This window comes from Cavia porcellus, unplaced genomic scaffold, assembly GCF_034190915.1.
Source record: "Cavia porcellus strain 051 isolate PalLab524CR breed Dunkin Hartley unplaced genomic scaffold, mCavPor4.1 scaffold_16, whole genome shotgun sequence".
Taxonomy (NCBI): Eukaryota; Metazoa; Chordata; class Mammalia; order Rodentia; family Caviidae; genus Cavia; species Cavia porcellus.
Window position 1 is genome coordinate 26,165,802 of NW_026947499.1, and position 25,520 is coordinate 26,191,321.

The window sequence follows — 25,520 nt, forward strand, 5'->3', positions numbered from 1 at the left end:
GGATGTGAAAGGGAGAAGAAGCCATAAGCAACACAGAGGAGGTACTACAGTTACATTTCCCTCCACTGATGTTCACTATTGGCCTCACCATTTACAGTCCTTCAGGAGGAAGGAACACACAGTCTTCCATTGGCTGCAGCTTGGCATTTACAGCACATAGCACGAATGCCTGTTGTATTGCATCAAGTTTACATGGAGCATCAAGTTTTTAAAAAAAATGGAATCATTATAAATTCTGGCAGTTTTTATGGTATAATTAAAATGTCTAACAGGATACCTCTGGGAAACCAAATGCGGTTTTACTATTTATAGAGCCAGCAGAGGTAGTGTTTCTTGCCAACTTTCATATCTTATGACCTATAAATTGCTCTTAATAGCTAATCTGTCATCCCCGCTTCTCATACCAGAAAGCTTGTTTCCTTATTAATCTGTTAATTTGCATCTGCAAAGGACATTTACAAATCCTTGGTTTGAAAACATTGCAGCATTAATGCTGGGCATTATAAATAATTTATCACCTGTGATAGCAACTCTTAGGTTTAGGTAATAGATCTTTCTGACATTGTGTTATTCCTTCAACCCTAATATAATTTTGATAAAAATAATTATTATGAAAGTTCCTCTGGCCTCACGGTATTAGAAAAGCTGACATGTTACCGTAGAGAAGCTGTAACTATTACTAACAACTCTCTAAGATCAGAGTAAGGGATTCAAACCAACCATTACAACTATTATTGTAGAAAAGGGTTCAGAAAAAAAATATATATATAGTTATCTTTGTAAGGACAATAGAAAAAAGATCATTCAAATCTCAATGCTACTATCAAGCAGCTAAACATGATATATATATTTATATACATACACATATGTGTTATTTTGTAGAATAATTGCAAAATATGTATCCAACTCTAGGTTTAGATTTGCAGTAAACTGGTTAGATTGATTATAATAAACTTGACACCAATTATTGAACATATAACATGCAGATGACTTAAAACAACTAAAAACTATGTAATTAAAAATTTCTGTTTGTGTGGTAGTTAAGCCTCCTGTTTCTCTGTAGCCATGTGTTCACAGTTCTTAGAGATCACATTTAGACAGCTTTCTTTTTATCACAGTCCTTAGAATTTAACTGCTTTTTTGTTTATGTTTCATTGATTTGTATAGTTTAAGCTAAGAAGCATTTGTGGGAACAGGAAATAAAATATAGAAGGGAAGAAATAGAGTAATAGGGGCACTAGGGTCATATTGTACTAGGGCAGAGGTTGTGTATATGTAGAATTCCGTCTGGCTTTTAAAGAGTGGCTCAATATCTGGCCTTAAACTTCCTGGTGGCTCTATGAGTTAAATGTGACTGCTTATAAGAATTACGCTTTTTAAAGATAAAATCATAGCAGCTGCTTGATAGAAGCATTGAGATTTGAATGATCTTTTTTCCATTGTCCTTATAGAGATAACATTGGATGAAATCATGGACACTTCTCAACAATATATATTATAAAATTTCTTTTAAATTTTCTTTCCTGGTTGATATTATGTGACCATCACTAACCAATTGTAGGAGTTTGTCACCATCATTTAACTTTTATCCAGAATCACTTTGATTGCTGATTCAGGGTAGATTTTTTTTCAGGCTACAATATACTCTTTAAGTAGGAAGAGTATTTGTTAAAAACAGTCCTCCACAGTTCACAATTCAGTCTTCTATTTCTGTAGGTTTATAGTATATTTGAATAGCTATTGATTTCCTCCTGAAATTTTGAAATTATGCCCAGATAGATCTTTGTATCTAGACTGATACAGGTTTCAGAAATTTAGCTAAACCTGATTTTTGTATTGGGTTCTCCTCAAAATGCTTTTTATTTTAAAAAAGGGGGGGTGAATTTTCATCATCCAAAAATCTGTGGTAATTGCCACGTAGTCAAACTATTACATAGTGTTAACTGTAACTATGATGTTTCCTAGGTAGTATTAACTCTAACTGTGATTTTCCTGGAAAATAAAATAAATAAATTTATGCTTAGTGTGGTATCGGTCAGGATTGGCCAGATTATGCTTATAATAACAATCCTCAGATCTCAGTGGTTTGAAATGAAAAAGGTTTATATCTTGTGCTCATTGTATGTTCATTAAGATCAGCCAGAAGTCTATTACACATTGACACAATTCTCGCTCAAAGATCAATTCTGATGAAACAGTCAATGTATCAAGAGAGGATGGGGCAAAGTGTGCACTGGTTCCTGTAAGTGTAGGTTACATTCTAAGACATACCTGCTTTGAATAGTGGAAATAAGTCAGATAGCCACTCATATGTGACTTCACCCAAACAAAGATGTGGTCATACCTGCCTAGAAGGAGAGAAGCTAGTATATGTGTGAATGCCCTTTGTATAAGTCAGCTTTTCATCACTGTGACCCAATAACAGATAAAAACAAAAGAGGAAATAAATATTTATTTTGGCTCATAGCTTCAGATATTTTAATCCATGGTCAGCTGATTCTCAGACAGAAATATCATGGTGTGGAAGAAAAGCTGCTAACTTCATGCTGACTGAGAAGCAGAAAGAAAAAATAAAATAAGCCAGAGAGGAAGGAGCCAGGGACCAAGTATGGTTCCAAAGTCAAGCCCCCATGATCCACACCCTGTAAGTAGGCCGCATTTCCCAAGTTCCCATTAGTTCCCAATAATGCTATCAAATTATCTCATTAATGGATTACTCCACTGATGAAGCTAGTGCTCTTTTAGGCATATCACTTTATCTCTTTGAATCTTTGTCTCTTTGAGTCTAGTTTTATCTCACAGATGAGTATTATAACAATGCATGCTTAAGAAGGTTGTTACAATGATCAAGTGTAACTGCATGCATAGAAAATGCCTGAGATTTTACAAAGTGCTGAATAGACATAACTCATGCAAAACTGTAACAGTCATGCTCTATGCACTTTCTCAGACTGATTCTATTTCCTAGAATTATTCCCCCAATGAGAGAAACTCCAGTCTCTCTGTCTGTCTGTCTGTCTACCTTTTAAATAATATACTTTATTTAGAGCAGATAATTGAATAGTTTAGTTTCCACATCTGTATTCTCTCTCCCCACCCACTCTTATTCATTCTGTTTCTCCTTCTCCCTCTCTGTATCTGTCTCTGTCTCTCTCTTCCTCTTCCTCTTACTTCTCCCCAGTTTCTCCTAGTATTAACATCTCATATTACCACAGTACATGCACCTGTCACAATTGATGAAGCAGTATTGATATATCATGATTACCTAAAGTTCATAATTTACGTCTTTGTTTTGTATGGTTAATTTCATGTATTCACCACTATAGCAGCATGGAGAATATTTTCATTGCCCTAAAAATTCCTAATGTCCACTATTCTTCTTTCTTCCATTACAATTCCCCTGAAACAACTAATCATTTCCTTCACTATATAGTTTTGCCTTTTTCAGAATGTTGTAAAGTTGAAATCCTAAAGTAGATAGCCATTTACACTGACTTCTTTCACTGATATACATTTAAAGATTCTCCATGTCTTTTTTTGAGTTGATGATTTCTTTTTAGTGCCAGATATGATTACATTATGTAGATTTGTTACAGTTTATTCATTCATCTGTTGGTTGTCTCCAGTTTTTTGCAGTTATTAGTAAAACTGTTTTGTGACCTGCGTGTGGCGGCGCATTGCTGTAATCCCACCACTCTGGAGGTTGAGGCAGGTGAATCATTGCAATTTCAAGACCAGCCTGGGTTACAAACTGAACCCAGTGCCAGCCTGAACCACACAGTGGACCCTATCTCAAAAAGACAAAAAAAAAAGTAAAACTGTTTTGTGTGGACATACATGTCCAAGTCATTTGGGTAAATATCAGGAGCATGATTGCTGGACCATGTAGCAGACAGTTTAGTTTTAGAAGAAATTGCCCCACCATCTTCCAAAATGACTCTCCCACTTTTTTTCAATCTCTCCAGTAACAAATGAATTTCTATTGATATGCATCCTTATCAGTATTTGGTTTAGTCATTGCTTCTGGATTTTAGCCATTCAGATAGGTATATAGTGAATGGTATTTTGCTGTTTAAATTCACAGTTTCCTAATGACTTGTGACACTGAACATCTTTTCATATGCTTGCCATCTGAATTATATATTCTTTGGTGAGGTTTGTCTTCAGATCTGTTGGACTTTTAAAATTCATTTAACTCTTTTGTCAATTTGTTTTAATATTTTAGAAAAAGGCTTTTTCTCAGAAGTAAATTTTTCAAGCATTTTCTCAGAACCTATGGTTTTCATTTTTAACTGCCTTTTACATGGCATAAATCTTTAATTTTAATGAAAAACTTAGCATTTTTTTCAGGAAGCATACTTTTGTTGTAGCTAATGACTATTCGCTAGATTTTATTTTATGCTATCTTCTAAGAGTTTTGTAAGATTCCATTTTACATGTAGGCCTGTGAATGTTTTCAAGTTAATTTTTTGGGGGAGGGGATCTTTTGAGACATGGTCTTTCCAGGAAGTTCAGGCTGGCCTTGGATTCACTATGTAGTCTAGGCTGGTCTCAAAAACTCAGTGATCCTCCTGCCTCAGCCTTCTAAATGTTGGAATTTTGGTTATGTACCACCATGCACTTCAAGTTACTTTTTATGAAAGCTGTGAGATCTGTGTCTGATTCTTTTTTGGCATGTAAAGTCCAGTATTTTAGCATCATTTGTTTCAAAGGGTATTCTTTCTCCACTGAATGCCAAATATTAGTTGGTTTGATTTGTGCAAGTCTAGAAAATTCTCTTAAATGCATGAATGAATAAACAAACCAGCCAGCCAGTGGACCCCAAACATTACAAAGCTTTAACCACTTGAAGTAAAAGTGGCTCTACCAAGATTACACGTTGTATAGACCAATTAATCTAAAATGTCCCTTAGAAAAGGATGAGTTTCCTTAAGCATGTAATAGCAGAAAATTGACATGGATAATGTCCTACTATTCAGTAGATGAAAGCAATGATGCTTTCTGTCTTTGGTAGACCTGCTTCTTGTGTTGTTTTTTTAGTTGTGATGACAAACTTTACGTTCTATATCCTAGTCATCTTCTACCACATCTCTGAAGTAACTAGAGCTAAATAAATTTGATACAAAGAGCGTCTTAGATGTACCAAATGCAGAATCAAGATCTTTAAGAACACTATCTTATTTAGTATGAGACATCAAGACTCTGAGAGGTTTTAAGATTCCTGTTTTACAAATGCAAAAACTTGGGCCTCAGAGATGTTTATATACTGCCTATCATCACAGAGTGTGTATGCTTGATTCCAGAATGAATCTCTATGTGTTTTTATGTCTACTGGTTTGTGAATGGTTAATTTAGGACTCTGAGTTTATGAGTATTGAGCGGCAGGGAACACTTAGTATATATGGATTTGGGCAGTAAAAAGAATACAGCATTTCTGATACTAGTTGTAGGTACATTTTCCATTTTTCCAACTATGTGCAATTAATCATTGACAATTATATTAAATGTTCTCTATAGCCCTACTATTCATTTAATTCTCCATAAAATATAGCCCTTATGAAAAATGCATAAAATAAGTGAGGGATATGCTAGAAACATGTTTAAATTTTTAGCATACTATTCAATGGTATTGTTATCAATGTTATCCATGTCCCATAGTTTGGGTATTTAAACTTTATTTCTCAAATTAAAAACTTTTAAAGGTGGTTTGAAGATAAATGAACAGATTCCCAGCTCTGGCTTCAGATCTCACAAAACTAACTTATCGGATGTAGTTTTTCTATGAATAGTTAGGTCACAAAGCAAGGGTTGACTGACTCCTATGTACCTGAGTCTGCCGCTGGAAAATATGCTTTGGCAAGTAGATGACTAATTTCTATCTTGTAGAAAGAGAAAACTATTGTCTTCTTCCAACCAGATAGTTTGTTAGTATAACTGTTTGTGTGCATTTTAGTATTCAAATACAGATGTTTCAAAATGTTTCCGCTGTGGAAAGCAGCTGCTGCTATTCTAACACAAAAATCTCCGAGAGATTAATATACAAAGGCAGTGTGGCAAGTGCAGCATCTGCTTGAGGTGGGGCTGGTGATTTCCCCTCAATAGTGGGTCTTTAGATCCTCATTAACAGCCTGAAACCATGTTTCATATCTACACTTATTCTACAGGAACAGGAACAAAGACAAGTGATTAATTCGTAATTTGCTTGGCTGATAAATATCATCACATGTTATTTGCCCATGGATTATAAAACATTGGACTTCATTTCCTATGGCAAGTGACGGGAATAGAGATGTTTGGGCACAATGATTGATATTTTCAGTTACTGCCACTGGCCTCTACTTGTAACTGAGCTCAGTTCAACCAGGCTGCAGTCATGAAACTCCTGAGAAGACCTTAGTGATGCCTTTACAGGCACTGCTGTATCAGATCCCATCCTAGGCCTGTGAAGTATGTTCAATATTGTTATTAGCACAGTTTTATAAATAAATCAGGGGTAACAAATTGAAATAACTTATTAGATTGTACAGCCAAGGCTTTTGATCCTAAGTCTTGTTCTATTCTTACTCTATACTAAGGTAGCTCTGTGATTTCAGAGACTCTACTTCCTAAATTATATAGTGTTTCCTAGACATACTGGTCTGCAGGACACCTGCCATGAACAACTCTAGCCTGTCAGCACTGCCTGGCAACTGGAGGAGGCTTGGAAAGAGCTAATGGAATAGTTCTTTCCTCTCCCCTCAACACTCCAGAAAAGAGATGCCCCAATAGTCCCTTTCCTTATGTTCAGAGAGCTCCAGTAAGTGAGCGTCTGTGTCTTCCTGGCTTTTAGAGAAATGAAAAACTAGAAGCAGAAGATCCCAGGGCTGTCATTTGAAGTTGCTATAAACCAGAAGTTTCTGAGAATAGTTGATGCCTGGGGTATTGTGGCTGTCCCGAGCCTTATAAATCCATCCTTTGCAGTGTTCAAGGGCTCATTGCTTCCAACCAGTTCTACTCTTTGGAGCTATCCAGTAAATTATTTATGGTCTATATATTTGACAGGGGCTCAGGCTGGAATTTGAAAGTGGCTAGCCCCTGCTTGCTACTAGGGCCTAGAATTCTCTGTCTAGAAAACCAAGGCTCGGAGAAGTTAAGTTGCTTAAGGTCCCAGAACTAGGAAAGGGCATTGTAATTGTGACCCAAATGAGTCTGATTCTAAGCTACCTTAACTCTATCATGGAAGAACTTCTGTGTTTTACCGTGAAGACAATAAAAAGTGGGAATGTGTGTTGACTGTGGCCTCCCTGTCCACAGAGTAAGATGAAGAGGGCCTGCTACTGCAGGAGAGAGAGAGGAAAGAGGCCCATTTCCTTGGTCTGCAGCAAAAGAGAAATATTGTCAGGATGGGTTGTGGGTGGGTATGAACAAGGGAAAGGCCCATGAATCTTTTGCCCATGTGGAGTGTGCAAAGTCATACTACTACAATATTGTGACCTTTGTGGAATTGATTCTGCCCCCTACCACTCAGACAAAAACAAAAAAAAAAAGTAAATTCCTAACTATTTATTCCCTTTCTATTCACTAAATCCTTTTTGTTGGAACATCTGTCAAATGATAAAAGGATCTTAAAACAATATGAAACACATTGCAGATACACTATTTGCAAGCACCATAAAAATGATCTCACAGTCATTTTGATCAGAAACTATTTCACAAGCAAAGAAAATAGGGTAGCATATCACTCATATCTATAAAATATTAATACATGTGTTCTGAGTTGCACAGACATAGTACACATCTCTTAAAGAAATACCCTTTTCTCCAGCAGGACTAATACCACCTCATTATTATTCCCTGACCCTCAGCCCTTGGGATAATTCTTTGCCCACTAGTGGAAGAACAAGTATACTCTTTGTTCCTCAGGACCATGTGTTCTTGAGGCAAAGGAGAAAAACATCGTGAAGAAAGAGTCCTTATCCATAGGCACAAAGTAAAGGAAGGGAAATGTAAGCAAGCTTCCACCTTATAGATAAAAAAGAAAGGCATAAATTGCCATAACTCCCTTTTATATATCTGAAAGAAGTCCTGAAGTGAATACCAGACTCTTAAGACTGTACATACATTGGTAGGATTCTACGAACTGTGTAACCTTGCCTTTGCTAATTTTATTTCCTTGTGTGGTTCACTATACTGATATAGAGCCGTTTACATTAAAGCCTTTAAAGGTAAAAGATGTGTGTACTTTTCTTTGAACAAGAAATGGTCGAGTAGTGAGTAGTGTGGGGAGAGAATGTCTCTCTGCACAGAGGGGCTGGAATTAGCAGAGTCCCTGGGTAGGAAGAAACGCTGAAGAGCTGATGGAGTGGGAGGAAGGTCGAGAGGCTTCATGGATACTGTCCTTGCAGAGGCACTGGTTGTTTTCCTTGGAAACTCATCCAAATCTAAATCATCCACAGCAGCCAGCACTGGTGAGGTCATTCTGAAGAAACAAGATAAGAGAACTGATCCTACAATGGGCCTTGGGTCACAAAATTATCAGTCACCATGGTAAATGTGCCCCTCACCATGGTTGCATGTTTTTGCTTTGAAGAAGAGTGGAGTAGACAAATTGGCAAAGTCCTGAGAGCCAAGCATGAATTTCTCTTTGTGAATGTCTTAGGCTCTATCATTGTCATAATTAATTTTGGTTTTCTTTAACATTTTCTTATACTACAGAAGTTAATAGGCTTTAAGAGCTATAATATCATAGTGAATACTGGAAATGTCAATAAGTCCTTAAGCCAGGGTGAAGGTTATATGGAACACAACCTGTTTCCGTGAGATTAGGTATGGAAAGCTGCTGATTTAAGTCATCATTGTTTTCCATTAGGACCTTGCTGTTGGATGTGTTTTTTTTAATCAGTTCTACGTAAGTCTGTGGCCCACTGATAGAAACTCTATTAGGAATTGAATTGATAGTACAGGCAAACTCTAAAATTTTATCTGCTGAAACAAACCAAAGCCTTTTTCTGATGCACTTTCATTTCTTTGCCTTATCCTTTCTTTCCAGGCAGCTTCGTCAGCCCTGAGCAGTCTAGGCCACGTGTACACAGCAATTGGAGACTATCCCAATGCACTGGCCAGTCATAAACAGTGTGTTCTTCTTGCCAAGCAATCCAAAGACGAACTTTCTGAAGCCCGAGAACTTGGCAACATGGGTGCAGTGTACATTGCCATGGGTGACTTTGAGAATGCTGTGCAGTGCCATGAGCAGCATCTGAAGATAGCCAAGGACCTGGGAAATAAGCGAGAAGAGGCCCGGGCCTACAGCAACCTTGGCAGTGCCTATCACTACCGGAGGAATTTTGACAAGGCTATGTCTTACCACAACTACGTGCTGGAGCTGGCACAGGAGCTGATGGAGAAGGCCATTGAGATGCGGGCCTATGCTGGGCTAGGCCATGCTGCCAGGTGCATGCAGGATTTGGAGAGGGCAAAACAGTATCATGAACAGCAGCTGGGCATTGCTGAGGCCCTCAAGGACCGAGCTGCAGAGGGGCGTGCTTCCTCCAATCTAGGTAAGGATTGGGTTGCTTGTGAGATTCTGGGTCAGTATTATGGGCTGGAAATAGCTGGAGTAACCCACTTTCTTTTATAGGATTCTGTGTGTTTTTATTCAGAAGCATCTCCTCACTGTGTGCCCTATACCTTTCCTTCAGATTGTTCCATTAGAGCCTGGCTGCTCAAAATCACGGTCTTTCAGGTTATCATAGTGCTCCAAGGATTAGAACTCTGAAGTGCTGGAAAAACAAAATACCCCAGCCTTTTAATCTCTCTAGAGTGAAGAGCAACCAGATTTGTCTAATCAGAGAGAAGAAAAATGAGGATGCTATAAAGCTATATTTGCTTTAAATGAAAGAGAAGCTGCTAAGAAGTCATCAGTGCAAGAGAATTTCAGAAAAATTTTGCTTACAGGGACTTATTTTTGATAAATTAACTTGACATGTTATATACCAATATATATATTTTTATCAAGCTTGAGTATATTCACAGATAATACTGATAATGTTAGTAAAAATTCAAAATTATTTTTATGATAAATATATATAAAGAGCATAGATTTTCGATCTCTTTTGATATTCTTGGTTGCAGTGAAGACATGTATAACGGGGGGGGGGGCGGTTTATGTTTATATGTAGTAGTGAGAGACCAAAAGTAATTGGTAACTGGTTACTTTTTAGACATATTATTATTTTGTTTCTGTGTCTAAACAGATGTGGGTACATAATGAATGGAACGTACAGATGTGATTAGAAGTATAAGTTACATTCATTTCTCTTTCTGGAGCTGCTTGATTCTACGCCTGCAAGGATTCAGGATAGGGAAGTGACAAAGAGAAGACTTTATTGGCATAAGTATGTTCCTCTCAGATACAATTGGTAGCAGAATATAAATCTTTTTCTTATGTAACTTACCAAACCAAGACATCCCATCTCTATTTATGTAATCTCAGCATTACCCCACCTCCCTTCTACCTTTGTTTATTTTAACTGTATTTTTAAATTATTGCCAGAGAAAATTGTAAATTTATAGAGACTATTCTTCTGATGGTATTGAGAACAGAATGAGAGTCTGCCAAGAACTATAGAAATAAGACTTTAGCTTTCTATATTGCTTCAATACATTTCAAATATTTACTGAGTTCTTACTTGTACTTAATTTTTTTAAAAAATTGTGTATTCACAATTAAGAGATACAGAGCTTCTTTGCTTTCTGAGCCAAGTGTAATGGCATATGCCTATAATTCCATCATTCTGGGAGGCTGAGGCAATAAGATCAGAGCTCAAGCTCATTCTGGGCAATTTAGTGACCTATCAAGACCCTATCTCAAAGAAAAAAATAAAAAGAGGCTGGGAGTGTGGCTCTGTGTAAAAGATCTGGGCTCAATCTCCAATACCAGGAAAAAATTTTTTCTTGACATCAAAGAGCTTATAATTTAGTCAGGAAAACAAGACCATTACACAGTATAGCCATGACAATATTAATGATGTGTTACCTTAGAATTCCTAAAAGAGAGAGTCTGAGGGTTAGGAGTAGCCTGGAAAGCTTCTTAGAGATTACACCAAGTTAGGCCGGGAAGCAAAGGTAAGTTTGGTCAGGAATGAAATGGCATTGGTGGCATGTATGAGAAGACATGAGGTGCAGCACATTGGCACATTTGAGAGTTGGTGCCATGATCAGCTTCAGGAATGTGCTGGAGGGTGATGAAATTTTGTTATGAAAACTATGCAAGAATGTGCTAGTGAACAAGAAGTAAAAGTTGTGAAATGTAGAAGTGAGAAGATAAAACAGGTAGGTATCTCAAGAAGATGAGTCCTGCAGTGGCATATAGAATGGGTTAGAAGGCTTGGAATCTACTGCCATATTGTGCCTATTAGACTGCTCAGTTTTCCCCTGTCATCATGTGTCAGCTTTGAAAAGTAGTATTTTTCAAAAGCTTTTCATCTAAGTTGTTGAATATTTTGGAGTAAGTTGTTTGTAATTCTTTGTTATTTTTTTCTTTGTTATTCTTTTGATGATAATAGAATGGTGGTGGTGATGGTGGTGGTGGTGGTGGTGATATGGGGGTCTGATAATTTTTCAAGTTCAGAGTTCCAGGACTACCATTATCCTCAATAATTAACTAGAAAGATTCATAAAACTCACTGAAAGCTGCTATATTCATGATGATAAACTGTTACACTGAAAGGATACAGATTAAAATCAGCTAAGGGAGTGGTAAAGGGGCATAGTCCAGGAGAGTTCCAAGTGCATGGCTTCTGGTTGTCTTCTCCCAGTGGATTTGTGGATAGCACAGACTCCTCTCAAAAATGACATGTGACAGTATACAGAGTATGCTAACTGGAGAAGCTCATTTGGGCCTTGGTGTCCAATTTTTATTGGCCCTTACTCATATAGATGTAGTTGACCATTTACTTGTATGACCTCAGTTTCTAGCTCCTCCAAAAACTGAGCAAAGGCCATGTGACCCAAAGCCCCCACAATAAATCACATTGTTAGCATAATCTGTGTGACAAGAGCAAGACTCTCAGACAACCAGAAACACTGTTAGTAAGTCATGGAGAATGATACAGTCTTTGCCATGCACACAGCCTGGACCTCTTCTTGGGCAAGGTTAGTTCTTTATTGCACGAGGGGATTTTTAAAAGATATATATTGTTGGGGCTGGGGATTTAGCTCAGCGGCATAAGCGCCTGCCTTGCAAGCAGACAGTCGTGAGTTCGATCCCTGGTACCGGTAAAAATGAAAAAGCTAAAAAAATAAAAAATAAAAAATAAAATAAAAGATATATATTGTGTTTTTTTAATCTCTGGAATTTCTATTTGGATCTTTTTGTTAACATTTCCGTTTTTCTGCTAAGAGTTATATGTTCATTTGTGCCATGTGTTTTCCCTTTACGTAGCTGAATCCAATTATGACAGCCAATTTTAATATATAGATCATCTTGGAATTTGATCCTACTGATTGTGCTTTTTTATGGGTGGTAATAGCTTGATTGAGATAAATTCACATATCATACATACAATTAAAGTGTATAATTCGGTGGTGGTTTTTAGTACAGTCTCAAGAGTTGTATGCTGATTGCTTTTTGTTTTGAATATTAGTCACATTCCAGAGTTTCTATGTATGCCTAGTAGTGTGAGATTATATCTGACACTGTGAATGATATTTTGTAGAGAAAGTGAATTTGGATGTTGTCTTTCTTAATAATTCAGATTTGTCTATGCTGTTTTACTAGGCAATTAACTTGGCTGGATTCAAAATCCAAAATTAGTCTTCCTTGTGGTGGGTGACAGCTGAAATCTTTCTTTTGGTCTTTTAGCTTTCAATTGACTGTTTAGATTTGTTTTGCGCATGCATATTTTGAGGGTTAGAGAGCCAGAGATGGGTAAAGTTTACCCTTACTGTGACTTGTAGCGCTTGCTGAGATTCTTTTTCCTCTGATTCTTCAAGAGGAATGTTCTTCAAACATTCTCTGAGATTGTTTTCCCTCTGTTTTTCTATCTGAACTTTAGCCTCACCTTGTGGTGCTCCTCAGGACCTGTCTTTCCTCCAACACTCACCAAAAAAATTAATTTTTGAAAAATGTCCTTTGGAAGGAAAAGGTGTCCTCTGGGCTGGGGGTTTAGCTTAGTGATAGAGCACGTGCTTAGCATGTAGGAGGCCCTAGGTTTAATCCCCTAGGGTCCCTACCCTCCACACCCATACACACACAAAGTGCATAAAAATATTCCCTGGCATTTGAAAAGCTTTCCCAAGGTCAATGCCCTTTTCAGTAGGTTCACTCCAAAGTCTGCTTTTTCTAACTGCTGCTCTCTGATGCCTCCTGGAGGTTTCCTCCCCTTCTCACTGGAGTGTAATTATCTACAGCAGGATTGGTAGGAAAAAGGAGCTGCTCCCAGTTACCAGAAGCCTAATTCTTCCCAACGTTTTTTAACCATTACAATTCCATAGCACCACTTGTACTCTGACAGAGATCAACAGTGTTCTCCTCTCAGTGGAGGCAAGAGCTTTTGTTTTGTTTTGTTTTGTTTTGTTTTTTAACATTTCTAAACTTCCCTGTTCAGAAGATGGCTGGGACTCCACTAACCTTTCCTAGAAATTCAAAGCTCTCTAGGTTACTATGAAGCACCACTGTTCTGATTTTCTTCTAACTACTCTTTCTGCATTGTCTTCCTTGGCATTTCTTGCTCCCTTTAACAAATGAAAACAAATTATGGTTACAAAAATGATAATTACTGTTGTGAAAAAATTCTTATAGTACAAAAGTGTATAAAATAGGCAAAAATAGCCATGAGAGGTTTACCCCTCACATTAGGTTAGTGCTTTCCTCAGCATTAGCTAATGTTAACAATTTAGTTTGGATCATTCCAGATGGTTTTACTATACACAAATACATAGCAGCAGAGTCATAGATGGAAATATGTTTATGGTGCCTGCTCTCCCAGCCTTTCCTCTGTGCCATTGTGTAGATACCCTATGTTGTTTTAATGGCCTTTTCCATCCATTTCTAGTTGTTAAACATGGGACTTCTTGTGTTTTGTCCTTGAATCTTTTCTGTTCTTTTTTTCATCTCCCTTTACTGCTTTTTACTGTTTCAGGATACATTGTTTCTAAATGTATGTCTACTGGCTCTCTTTCTTGGCATATTTCAAACTGTCCAGTGGATCATCCCTCTGATTCTCATGCTGCCCTGTCAAAGTTAGGGGGTCCAGCTTTCCTAACTCTGTTTATGATAGGCTACCTCTGTACCTTTCTGTATTAGTTTCCTATAGCTACTATAACAAATTGCCACAAATTTGGTGGCTTAAACAATTCACAATGTAGTCTCTTACAGCTCAGGATGGGGTGGGGTACATAGTCTAAAATCAGTTTCACTGGGCTAAAGTCAAGACGATGATAGTGCCTTTTCATTTCCAGGTCCAAGAGAGAATCTGGGTCTTTGCCTAGGCGTACTAGTGGCCACCTTCTTCCTTCAGAATGAACCATTCCCTTCATCTTCTCTTCAGCCTGATTCTATCAGTATCCTAGCAGTAAAGACTGCTGTCCTTTTATCAGGCCCCCTGGGAAGGTCCAGGTATTATTCCTAACTTAAGGTTCTTAATTAAATGCACCTTCAAAGTCCCATTGGGCAAGTAAAGTGGCATTTACTAGTTCTGGGGCTTAGGATGTAGACCTATTGCAGGGAGACATTCAGTCATACCATAACAAGTGTTTAACTTAGCACTTGTTAGTAGTTTAGATCTAGAATGTCCCCTAAATGCCTCATGTGTTTCGAGGTATGGTATGACTTTTAGAGGATAATTGAATCAGGGAGGTGCTGTACTCATTCATTCCACAGATGAGTTCTGAGCTGAGTGTTCTCTTGGGAGGTGGGATCTGGTTAAAAGAGGCAGGTCATTGGGAGTGTAGCCTGGAAGGGTACGTCTCTGTCCTGGGCTCCTCCCTTCAATCTGCTTCCAGACCACTATGACATGAACAACATTTCCTCTGCTGTGCCCCCTCTGTCTACATGCTGTTTCTGCTTTGGAGTCAGGAGATTGTGGACTGTACTCATGAGCCAAAATAACCTCACCTTCTTTAAACTGTTGGTGTTAGGTATTGGATCTCAGTGACACAACAAAGTGACAGCACTCTAAAAGTCATCATGATCTTGTCCCTTTTTTCAGTTGGCTCCTACTCAAAGTTGTCAAATAAATATTCTCGTGGAGATTCTTTTGCATTGTCCCATCATAGTTACCCATTTGGTTGCATTAGCTTACTAATTGGTTTCCTTACCACCATTTCCTTCATCTCATGACTACCGTATTGCACATATCAATATAGATGGAACTTCTTAAAGATTTTGTCAAGTTATTGATTGCCATAGATTTCACAACACATTATAGTCAGAGTCCTTATCTTGAAATGAAGGCTGTCATGATTACAGTTACATCCAATTTTCCATTTGTTGATGCCACTAATTCTCATACGCTCTACCTAAAACTGGCTCTTCAATTTTACTAATTTTGCCACATTGGCCATGCTTTCCCAAGCAATCACTTCCTCTTAGAACTGGCATTACTATCTGCAGTCTAAAGTTTGCCCATCATTTTAGGATTATCCCAAATACCATTGACTCTTTGAAAAGTGTCATATAGAAAGGTAAGTTATTACCCTTATCTGAGCCGTTATAGCATTTTAAAAATTTCTCTTGTTCAGTTTATATTTCAATCATATATTATTGTTTATATGTTTTTCCTTTTTAAAAGAATAACAATAGTTATTATACTGTGTATTACTAATAGTGGAAAGTATGCTCTACTCTTTAATCACTATATCACAAAGTGTAACCCCTTACGCAAAGTGTATACTCGGTAAGTATTTGTATGGTTAGATTGAATGAGTCAAAGCTTATACCAAGATGTTGTTCTTGGCATGACTTGAAGAATGGTTGTACCTTTGGAAAGAAATAGGAAAGCTGAGGGGGAAAAGAAGTTTGGAAAAGCAAATGATAAAGTTTGGTTTTGTGCACTCCAGGTATGTATTTCACTTCTTAATGTACCATGAAAAGAAATGGAAACAAGTATTAAGATGACATCCTGCTGTTTTCTATGGGGTCAATAGGAAAACTAGTCAGTGAGGCTGAGTAGGCCTGCAGAATGGACAGAGGGATTCCAGTGGAGCTCAGGAAAAAGAGAGCTGCAGGATGGGACTTTTGTGATATTCATGTCAAAGGAGCCAAGAAAAGTGAGCATTCGAGTCACTAGGAAAGTTTTTGGACAATAGAAATGTTCTGTGCATAGCCACGGATGAAGTAGATAGATTGTGTGGAGGTGGGGAGAGAAAAGAAGTGAAGATGACAAGATGTCTTTGTCTTTTGGTGGTCAGCATGTATTAATATTTATTACCTATACTTTATTTGTTTTAAAATAAAACATGTGCAAATGATTTACAGATGTCGTGTGAACAGTAAGAGCGCCTAGTTATTTTGTAAGCACTTCTTCCTTTTGAATATAATGTTAATGCAAATTTTGGTTTGGGAAATGGCAACCTTTTCTTTTCTGTTGAAGAAGACTGTAGCTGCCTGACAGTATTTCTGTAGCCTCTGGTGTTTTGTGGTCTTGTTTGTGGTTCTAATCTAGGCAGTTTGAAATCAAACTGCAGAGTAGGCCTCTGGACTAGCATCCTAACTGTAGTCCTCTCCCTCCAGTCATCACTGAGCTTCTCATTTACTGGGAGCTAAGAGAATTAGCCCTCATCTCACCTTGAGGTAAACTGTGGTTAGGAAGGTGAGAAGTGCAACAGGGAGAAGAATGGCTGCCTTCCCCGACCCCGTTACACACACACATTTAGCTTGCTGTTGTATCCCTGAGAGAGACACAAAAGTAGCTCATTTCAGGAGCCTCTTGTCAGACATATCACTCTTAGGCCTCCTTGTCTCTAGAATAGGATCAAATACCATAAGAGATGGAGAATGAGTCCCTCCAGGGCCTGAGGTCAGATATCCAATAATCTACCCTTGGAAAACAATCAACAATTTTAATATAATTGTCCCTTTTTATCAACAAGTTGTTGTATATCTAGACAGTACCTTATTTGGGAAGGAAAAGAAACAAGAAAGTATATCAATTCATTTATCTACTTATTCCTTTTTCTTATCCACCAGTATTTATGGAACAGCCATGTGATAGGTCCTGTGCTCTTGTAAAAAGTAAAGCTGAAATCATTCCTGGTCCTATGAAGCATACAGTTTTTATTCAGCAAGTATATGTTGAAACCTGCTCTGTGCCACATGTTTATGTTTATGCTCATTTTCATATTTAATCCTCCCCACAAATTTATGAAGTTGAGACTCTTAATTGATTTTATATATGTGAAAAGCAAGGGTTAGGTAGGTTTTAAAAAACTTAATTTTAATTCCTTGAGCTTTAGAAGACATGTAGCATAAAGAGCTCATTAAAATCTCACAAAATGATTTTTTTTCCTGTGTTTTCAAACCTTCCTTGGAGTCATGTGTTGGAGTAAAAGTAATTGTGGTAGGTATATATAATTCTTCTGATCTAAAGTGCAGGAAAATGATATTCATCAGAAATGGTAACCATCAGCCATTCTAATCCTAGGATTTAAGAAAAAACACCTAAGATTTTTTTAATAAAAGTTATATTTAAAAATTAAGTCCTGGCAACCTGAATAAGAAACTCTTGAATTCACAGTCAGGTGGAATGGTGCTACTTACTATCTATAAAATATATAAATATTAGTTGCATACTATCCCTGAATAGATTTTAAGAATTAAATCATTACTCTGAACCCAGATGAAATTTAGTATTTAAAAGAATTGTATAACTTATTTTTGTAAAAAAGTATTCTACAATGTAGTAATCACTAATATATATATATATATATATATATATATATATATATATATATATATTAACATTTCAATTTTTCTATATTGCCGACTGTGATGGCACACCTAATCTCAGTACATGAAGGCTGAGGCAGAAAGATCATGGTGAATTTGGGGCCGGCCTAGGCTACCCAGTGAGTTCAAGTGCAGTCTATATTACATAGTGAGACCTTGTCTCAAGAAAGATTTTTTTTCTATGTTAGGTTTTCCTTAAGCAGAAAGAAGCCTAATTTTATAGGTAAAATATTTATAATTTTAGGCACTAATTTATATTGATTTTTAAAGAAAAAATCATCAGAACGATACATAGGACCTAAATAACCTCTCAAGATGTTCAAAGTTCTATGAAATCCTGCATAGTTCTTGGTATAGTACTGTAAATCCATGATATTTTTATGTTATAGTACGCTTGTCCTCCCAATAAATACACTGTTACTTTCTGTTTTACTGATGAGGATTGAAAAATTAAAGATCATAGAGTAAGTAGCAGGGTTGGGGCAAGACTTCAGGTCTTATATCCCATGGCCGTGAATCTGTCCATGAAAGAACATTCTCACTGACACAGCAGATCCAGGTGTGAGCCATGCGGGGATTACCTAGCTAGGGATAAAAGCCAAAGGTGCTCTTTCTGTCCCCACCACTCCCCATGCCCGTCCTCAGGAAGATGAAAGTTAAGATATACCACTTAAAGAGGTACAGGCCTCTTTGGGGTATTGGTCTCTGTTTGGCCCACCACAAGACACTGAGCATTCCTAGAGGAGTACAGCCACTACCAGCAGCTCTTTTCTTAAAAAAGTAACTGTTTATTGCTTAGCCCGAGTTAGGCTCCTTGCAAACATTTCATTTAATCCTCAGTACAGAATTATGCAGTAAGCATAAAGTAAAGGTTAAGGTTATATATATTACAAGCCACAGTGGCAGGATCCAAACTCAGGACCACATTCTCTCTCAGGTATGATATAGCCTACTGGCTTCCTCCAAGCCCTGCACATTTACTGTGTACTTAGTTCTATTTGAGAAGCATACCTGTGACCAGGCAAGCTGTCCAAGTCTATAATGCCATTGACATGGAAAGCCAAACCTGACACACCTCTATTTTTCATCTAAAGCGCGTGCACACTATACACACATACACACTATAGATGCATACATACACACATTATATATATACATACATATTCATTAATATGTGGTAGGCCCTAAAACAGATTTTTCTATTCTTTTAAACGAAAGAAAGAGTGTCCTTTCCCTCTTAAAAAGGAGAAAGGAGAAAGAAATGGAAAGAGCATCAACCAAAGCAGATTTCTCTGATCAAGCACGGGAGAACTCACAGAAAATGATTCAGACCCTCATTAAGGTTATGACATGCATATCCTGTGCAGGGTCCAACACCTATCAGTGCCTAATAAATAGTAATAAATATTGCTCTTTTAGGTCAAGATTTGTCACCCTGCTTGTCTAGACACTGTTATCTGAAAGGAACTGTGATTTGCTTACAGATAGAGAGCATCTGTAAACATGTGAGCAGAGGCAGACAGGGCTGTAAATCTTGGTCAGAGCTGCACTCTGAACTGTTGCAAGAGAGGCTGCAAAACTGTTGTTGGAATAATGAAGTGGATGCCTGCTGCCAGGTCCCAGAGTTGTGTCTCCAGCAGGCAGAGTCTAGCAGTAAATTAGCTTATGTTTCAGCCTGGCAGTTGGCACTTGGTTCATTTGTAGATGCTAATTGTAATCTGATGTTATCAGCAGCAGGTAATTGAAATGGGCTTGATGAATTACTTAATTTCTTTTAATAGCTGAGTCTTCAAGAACTGAATAAAGAAGATAAGGTGATCAGGAGGAAAACACAACAGCTTTATCTTTCTAATTAGTGCTTAGAGGTTTTTTCTTCTTTACACAAATGGTTATGAACATGTGAGGCTGAATAGGTTTATGAGTCAAAAGCCCCCATGGGGGCTTTTCCCATTAGGCAGCCCAGTCCTGAGCATTGATAACACTTTTCTGTTGGGACCTCTGATAGGAACGTCTGAGGGATCTTTTTGGAGAATATTGATTTCTGAACACTGTTTTGTTTTCTTAGGTGGGCTTTATCTGTCACTTTAGTGTTCTCCCTAACTTCAACTTCTTTCCTTGGGCTCTTTACTGAGGCTAGTGCTTCCTGGCACCATGCAGTGAGCATCGGAGCCGTGCACTGATGTTAGTCATTGGCTCCTGTCACCCACGCCTGGCACCAGCACCTCGCACACCTGGCTGCCTCTAAGTCCCTCCATCTGCAGTAGTCCTGTGTAGTCCTTTGCTTTCCCAGAGGTGGTGAGTGCAGATGTGATCTGAGGTCCTGCCGTCTGTCCTGAACACTGCCCTCTGGGCCCAGGCCATGTGACTACACTGAATTCTAGGCACTCTCTACAGGAATTAGTTGGCGTTGCTTTTAGTCCCATGATCATTCCATCTGTTTTGGAGGGACTTTGGTTGAATTTCATTTTGACAGATGTTTCAAGGAAATTGAATAACAGCAGACAATGTAGAGCACTGAATTGGGTCTTTTCTATAAACATTTGTAGATGATGTAGAAAATTATTGAGATCACCTTTGTGGTTCTCCTCTGTAGAGAATTCTGTTTTGAAGACGGTTAATGGTTAGAGCTAAAGATTCCAAGATCCTAAGTCACCAGTATGATTGTGGTAGTTAATGCCTTTGATATTTAAAAAAAAAGTCCAGGAGCTCAGATAATGTGCTATTCCTTGATCTGAGTGATAGTTCCATATTTGTCCTGACTTTGTAAACATTTGTTATGCTATATAGATAGGATTTTATACTTCTTTGACTGTATTTAATATTTTAATGAAAAAGTTTTTTTTTTTTTTTTTTTTTTTTTTTTTAATGACAGGAACTGATTCAGGACCTCACACTTGCCAGGCAGGTGCTGTGCCACTGAGCTAAATCTCTGGCCCAAATTTATCTAAAAACACTCTGAGGCAGGGTATAATTAGAATGGTATGCATTTTTTTCTTGCTTGCTTCCTTGCACTTTTCAAACTTTTAATTGAAAAATAATAACTGTAAATATAAGTTACAATGTGATATTTGATAAATGTGTACATTGTAGAAAGAATAAATCTAACATATCACCTCACCTCTTTTTGTAGTGAGGACATTTAAAATCTAATCCTTTAGCAACTTTGATTATACAATGCATAATTATTAAGTATGGTCATTGTGTTATATAATAGATCATTAAAACTTACTTTTATCTAATGAATCTTTGTACCCTTTGGCCGACATTTCTTCTTTCCCCACTCACCACCCTCTGTAATGCCCAGCCTATTCAGCTGTTGTGGATTCAATTCTTTGGATTCACATATAAAGGAGATTATATAATATTACTATTTCAGTACCTAGCTAATTTCACTGAGCATAATGTCCTGTAGGTTCATGTTGTCTCACTTTCTAAGAGTTTCTCCTTTTTAAAGTCTATATAGTTGGCCATGGGTTTAGCTCAGCAGTGTAAGTGCCTGCCTGGCAAGTGTCTGAGTTTGATCCTTGGTACCACACACAAATAAAAGTCTATAGAGTATTCCATTGTATTCATACACCACATTTTCTTTGTCCATTGATGGACACTTAGGTTGCTTCTGTATCTTGGCTACTATGAATCATGCTGAAATGGACAGGGGGATACTGGTATCTCTTGACACCCTGATCCCTTTCATGCTTGTAGTTTTCGCTACTGTACAGTGTTTCCTCAAACTCAGATCCTGACTTCTGACTGGGTCATCTAGCTACTTATTGTCACTTCCATCTACTCCAAATAGGCTTCTATCTGAGTATGATTTCTCATCATGTTTTCCCCATTTTTAGTATCTCCTGAGTGCATAATCTAGAAACCTCAGTTGTTCTAAGATCTCCTCCTCCTTCCTCATATCTCAGATTTGCAGATTGTAATGGTTGATACATTGTGTCAGTTTGAAAAGTTTAGCTGGCTAACTAAACTCAGCAAGGAGCCAGGTTCTTGCATTGTAAACATCCTCATCCTGTGTAAGAGGCAGGCATGAAAATGGTGTGAGTACTACACCCATCCTAGGGGTAGTAGCCTGCTTACAACGTAAAGGAGAAAAAGAGGCTTGCTCTTCCTCCCTTTTGTTCTTGCTGCTTTTGCTGTCTTCTGCTTCCTTGAGTTGTTGCCCCTGTGCCATGTCACCCTGCCTTGAATCCAGCTGATAATGGACTTAAACCTTCACAAACTGTGAGCTAAATCTTCCTTCCTTAATTTTGGGTGTCAGGTATTTTGTCTCAATAACAAGAGTAAAGTAACCAAGAAAAGATAGTTGGTCAAAAGTTCTGAGATGTTTACCTCCAAAAGTCAATCTGCTCTTATCTGCAGTACTGTTTGCTGGGCTCCCATCATCTCTTGCATGAACCATTGCAATGTCTTCCTCTACCCTGCTCTTCCAGCGTCTCCTCCAGCTAATTTTCCACTTGATTTCCATAGTAACCTTCTTGAAACTTTAACTGCTCAAGCTCATTATATCATTTCTGTGTTCAGAACCCTGCAGGGGTTTCCCAGTGCTTTCTGGATGATGCCTGAAGTCTTTGCCCTGCTATATGCATTCTTTAACAATCTTCAGCATCTAAAAAGTACCTGTTGAGTATCTGTGTTCCAGAAACTCTGCCAGTCTTTCTTAGGGGATCAAAAGAGGCACTTGAAGTGTCTAAAGGGAAAGTATTTAGTGATTTTAGAAAGCATTACATGGAGTGTAATTTAAATAGGGGAGAGTTGGGCAGAGAACTCTTCATGGAGGCTCTGAACTCAATTTGTCTTACTGATGTCAGTTTCCACTATTCCTACCTCCTCAAACCTCTGGATTCATCACTCTTCTTTGGCTTTCCCCATGCCACTTTTTCAGGCCCAAATGGCCCAAATGTCTTTCTCCTCTGTCAGGTAATAAAATATTACTTCTTTTTTGTACTTTGATCAAATGTCATATTACTCCGAAGTCTTTTAAAGATTTAATGTCATCTTTGTTCCTTGGTCATTTCGTACATGGTCCTTGTTAAGTATAATTATTTACCAACTAGATGATAAATTTCAAGAACTGGCAGGATATATATCTTTAATTGTAGTATCACATAGTTAGTCCACAGTGGGTATGTGACATTTTGTTTTTTGCTGCTACAAGAAAATGCCACAGGCTAGGTAAGTCATCAACCACAGAAGTTTATTTGACTCACAGTTTTGTACGTTGGGAAGATCAAGGGAGCCACATATGGTGAGAGCCTTCTTGCTGTGTCATAACATGGCAGAGAGACAAGCAAACATGTGTGAGACAGAGAGAGGGCAAGAGCAGACAAGAGGACAGCATGAGCACAAACTCACTTTATAAAAAATCCAAGCCAGTGATAATGCCATTAATCCACTTATGAACTACTCACCTCTTCAAGGTTCCACTTCCAATACATTCATAGGTGCAATTAAATTTCAAAATAAGTTTTGGAGGAAATATTCAAACCAAAACAGTATATCATACTTGTGTCTTGAATGGATGAAGAACGATGTGCAGTAAGCACTGTGGCAAGTACTAGGCATTAATAACTGGAGAACAAAGTACAAACAGTTACTTACCTCTGTTCTATTTATTTTGTTTATGCATTTGTGTCTTTCTACTGTAATTTAATGCAGATATCATTCCTGCTGCTTATAATCACAGAGCCAAGGAGGACTAGTTCTCGGAGCAATTGTTTTCCACTTTTATTGTTCCTTGACATTGCCACTGGTATAAACAATCTCTAAAATTCCTTCCTAGTTTAAAAGACTGATATTCTATATGATTTTTCCCATGGTAAGACCATATTTTTGAAGCTGGAACTTGATTCTTAAAACTTTTAAAATGAACTAAAAATATAATGAGCTTGAGAAATAGACCAGCAGGCAGTGATTCGATTTTATGATCTATTTTAATTTTATTTCTTTGGTTACTAGGAACACTGAATTCTGGGATTTTTTTCCTTCTTTTATATGGTCTTTTTCCCTATAGCTAAGTGAGACAGTCTGATTAGCCAGCTAACTAAATAATATATTAACCTTTTGAGTCTTCACCCATGAAGTTTACAAAGCATGGCTAAAATAAACCCTTTGTGCAGGTTTGAAGAGCCCTAATATTTATGACTTTTGGACAAGAAAATCACTAGGATATCACACTGTTTCTTCTTTTAATACGTGAACTTAATAGTCTATTCTCCTCTGTATTTAACATCTTGCCTTAGGAAACTGATGCTGACTTCACTTATCAAGGTATTCAAATAATAGGTTCCATAGAGACTATAAGAAAAGGCCTTTGTGATATCTTCAATACACCTTTGAAGTGGCTTAGAATAAAAGACATGATACTTGCTGAATGCCCCAGTGTGCTAACACTATACTTGGTGTATCTTCTTATGCAGTGTTCATTATTTCATTTTAAAATTCAAAAAGGCAGAGTCTGTTATTTTCATTTAGAAAAGAGGAAGTCAAAGAACAGAATTTAAATTGTCAGAGGTCCCAAAGCAAGTGTGTACAGAGCTGGGGTTTGAGCCCAGAGCTGTCTAAATCGAATTGGTACTTTGTGATGTTATTGTACCTTAGTGAAGAAAATGACTAAATGCTTTTAGAAAAAAGGTAAAGCTCTATCATTCTAAGAGACTAGGATAGTGGTAGCGAGCCTATGGCTGTTTGCTATAATTCAAAGCTCTGAAAGGTTCCCCATTATTGGACTAAAACAATGTGATGTTGTAATTAGAAAAGCTGGAAAGTGGGCAATTCTCTTTACCATGGCTTCTTGTCATTCATCCATTCCCATTTCTTCCCGGGTGTGCATGAGATCACATATATCCCAGGAGCAGGATGCAAATGTGGCTGCTCCTGTGCCTGCACCCCAAGTCCTTCTCTTTCAGCATGAAATCCACAAAAGACCAAGTGCTTAAGACTCTCTTCAGCACAATTAGTAATTTCATGGTGACTTCAAAAAGAAGCTTTTCACTGAGAACCATTTTCTGCATGTTGTTCCAGAAATTCCTCTTAAGACTCTCTCTGACACAGCACAAAATACATTTGTCGAATTGGATTAAAGCCAGAATGCAACTTTTAGTTGGTGCTGCTGACTCAGCCTGTCCCCATTTGACTTTGAAACAGCTTTGTTAGCTTCTGAATACAGGCTCTCAGTTTTCAATGGATTTCAAAGAGTGGTCCTTTCTGCCCTTCTACTGAAGAGTTAAGTGACTCTGGGAAGTGGAATGCTTCCATTTCCTAGTAAAAATTGCATGGGTGCCATTTAAAATGTTTCCAAGATCAATTAAAAAGTGAAGTAAATGCTTTGTTGTTGTATGTCCAATGTGCCTGTAAAGCAAGCCCTCATCAGAATAGCCCCAGTGGCAAAAAAGTAACGTGTGTGTTCTCGAGCCAGACCAACAGCATTGGCCACTTATTTGAAACAACAGCAATTCTGTAATTGCATTTCCCTTATTCAAATGGAAGGTCCCACCAAATCCATTATCTAATACCAAATAAGACAAAGACAGCTTATAATATGGCCCAGCTGTTGGAGTGCTCTGGAGGGAGATATAATATGCTCCATGAC

The 25,520-nt window shown here is 37.7% G+C and overlaps 1 protein-coding gene across 7 annotated transcripts in view; it reads left to right on the forward strand.

Moving 5' to 3' along the window:
• Ttc28 (tetratricopeptide repeat domain 28) overlaps positions 1–25,520 on the forward strand; it is a 693,050-nt gene that overhangs the window by 506,216 nt on the left and 161,314 nt on the right. For all 7 annotated transcript variants that reach the window (XM_063227059.1, XM_063227060.1, XM_063227061.1 and 4 more), the window contains one exon: positions 9,029–9,536. In XM_063227059.1, the coding sequence (XP_063083129.1) occupies positions 9,029–9,536 (508 nt within the window). The remainder of the gene's footprint in view (positions 1–9,028; positions 9,537–25,520) is intronic.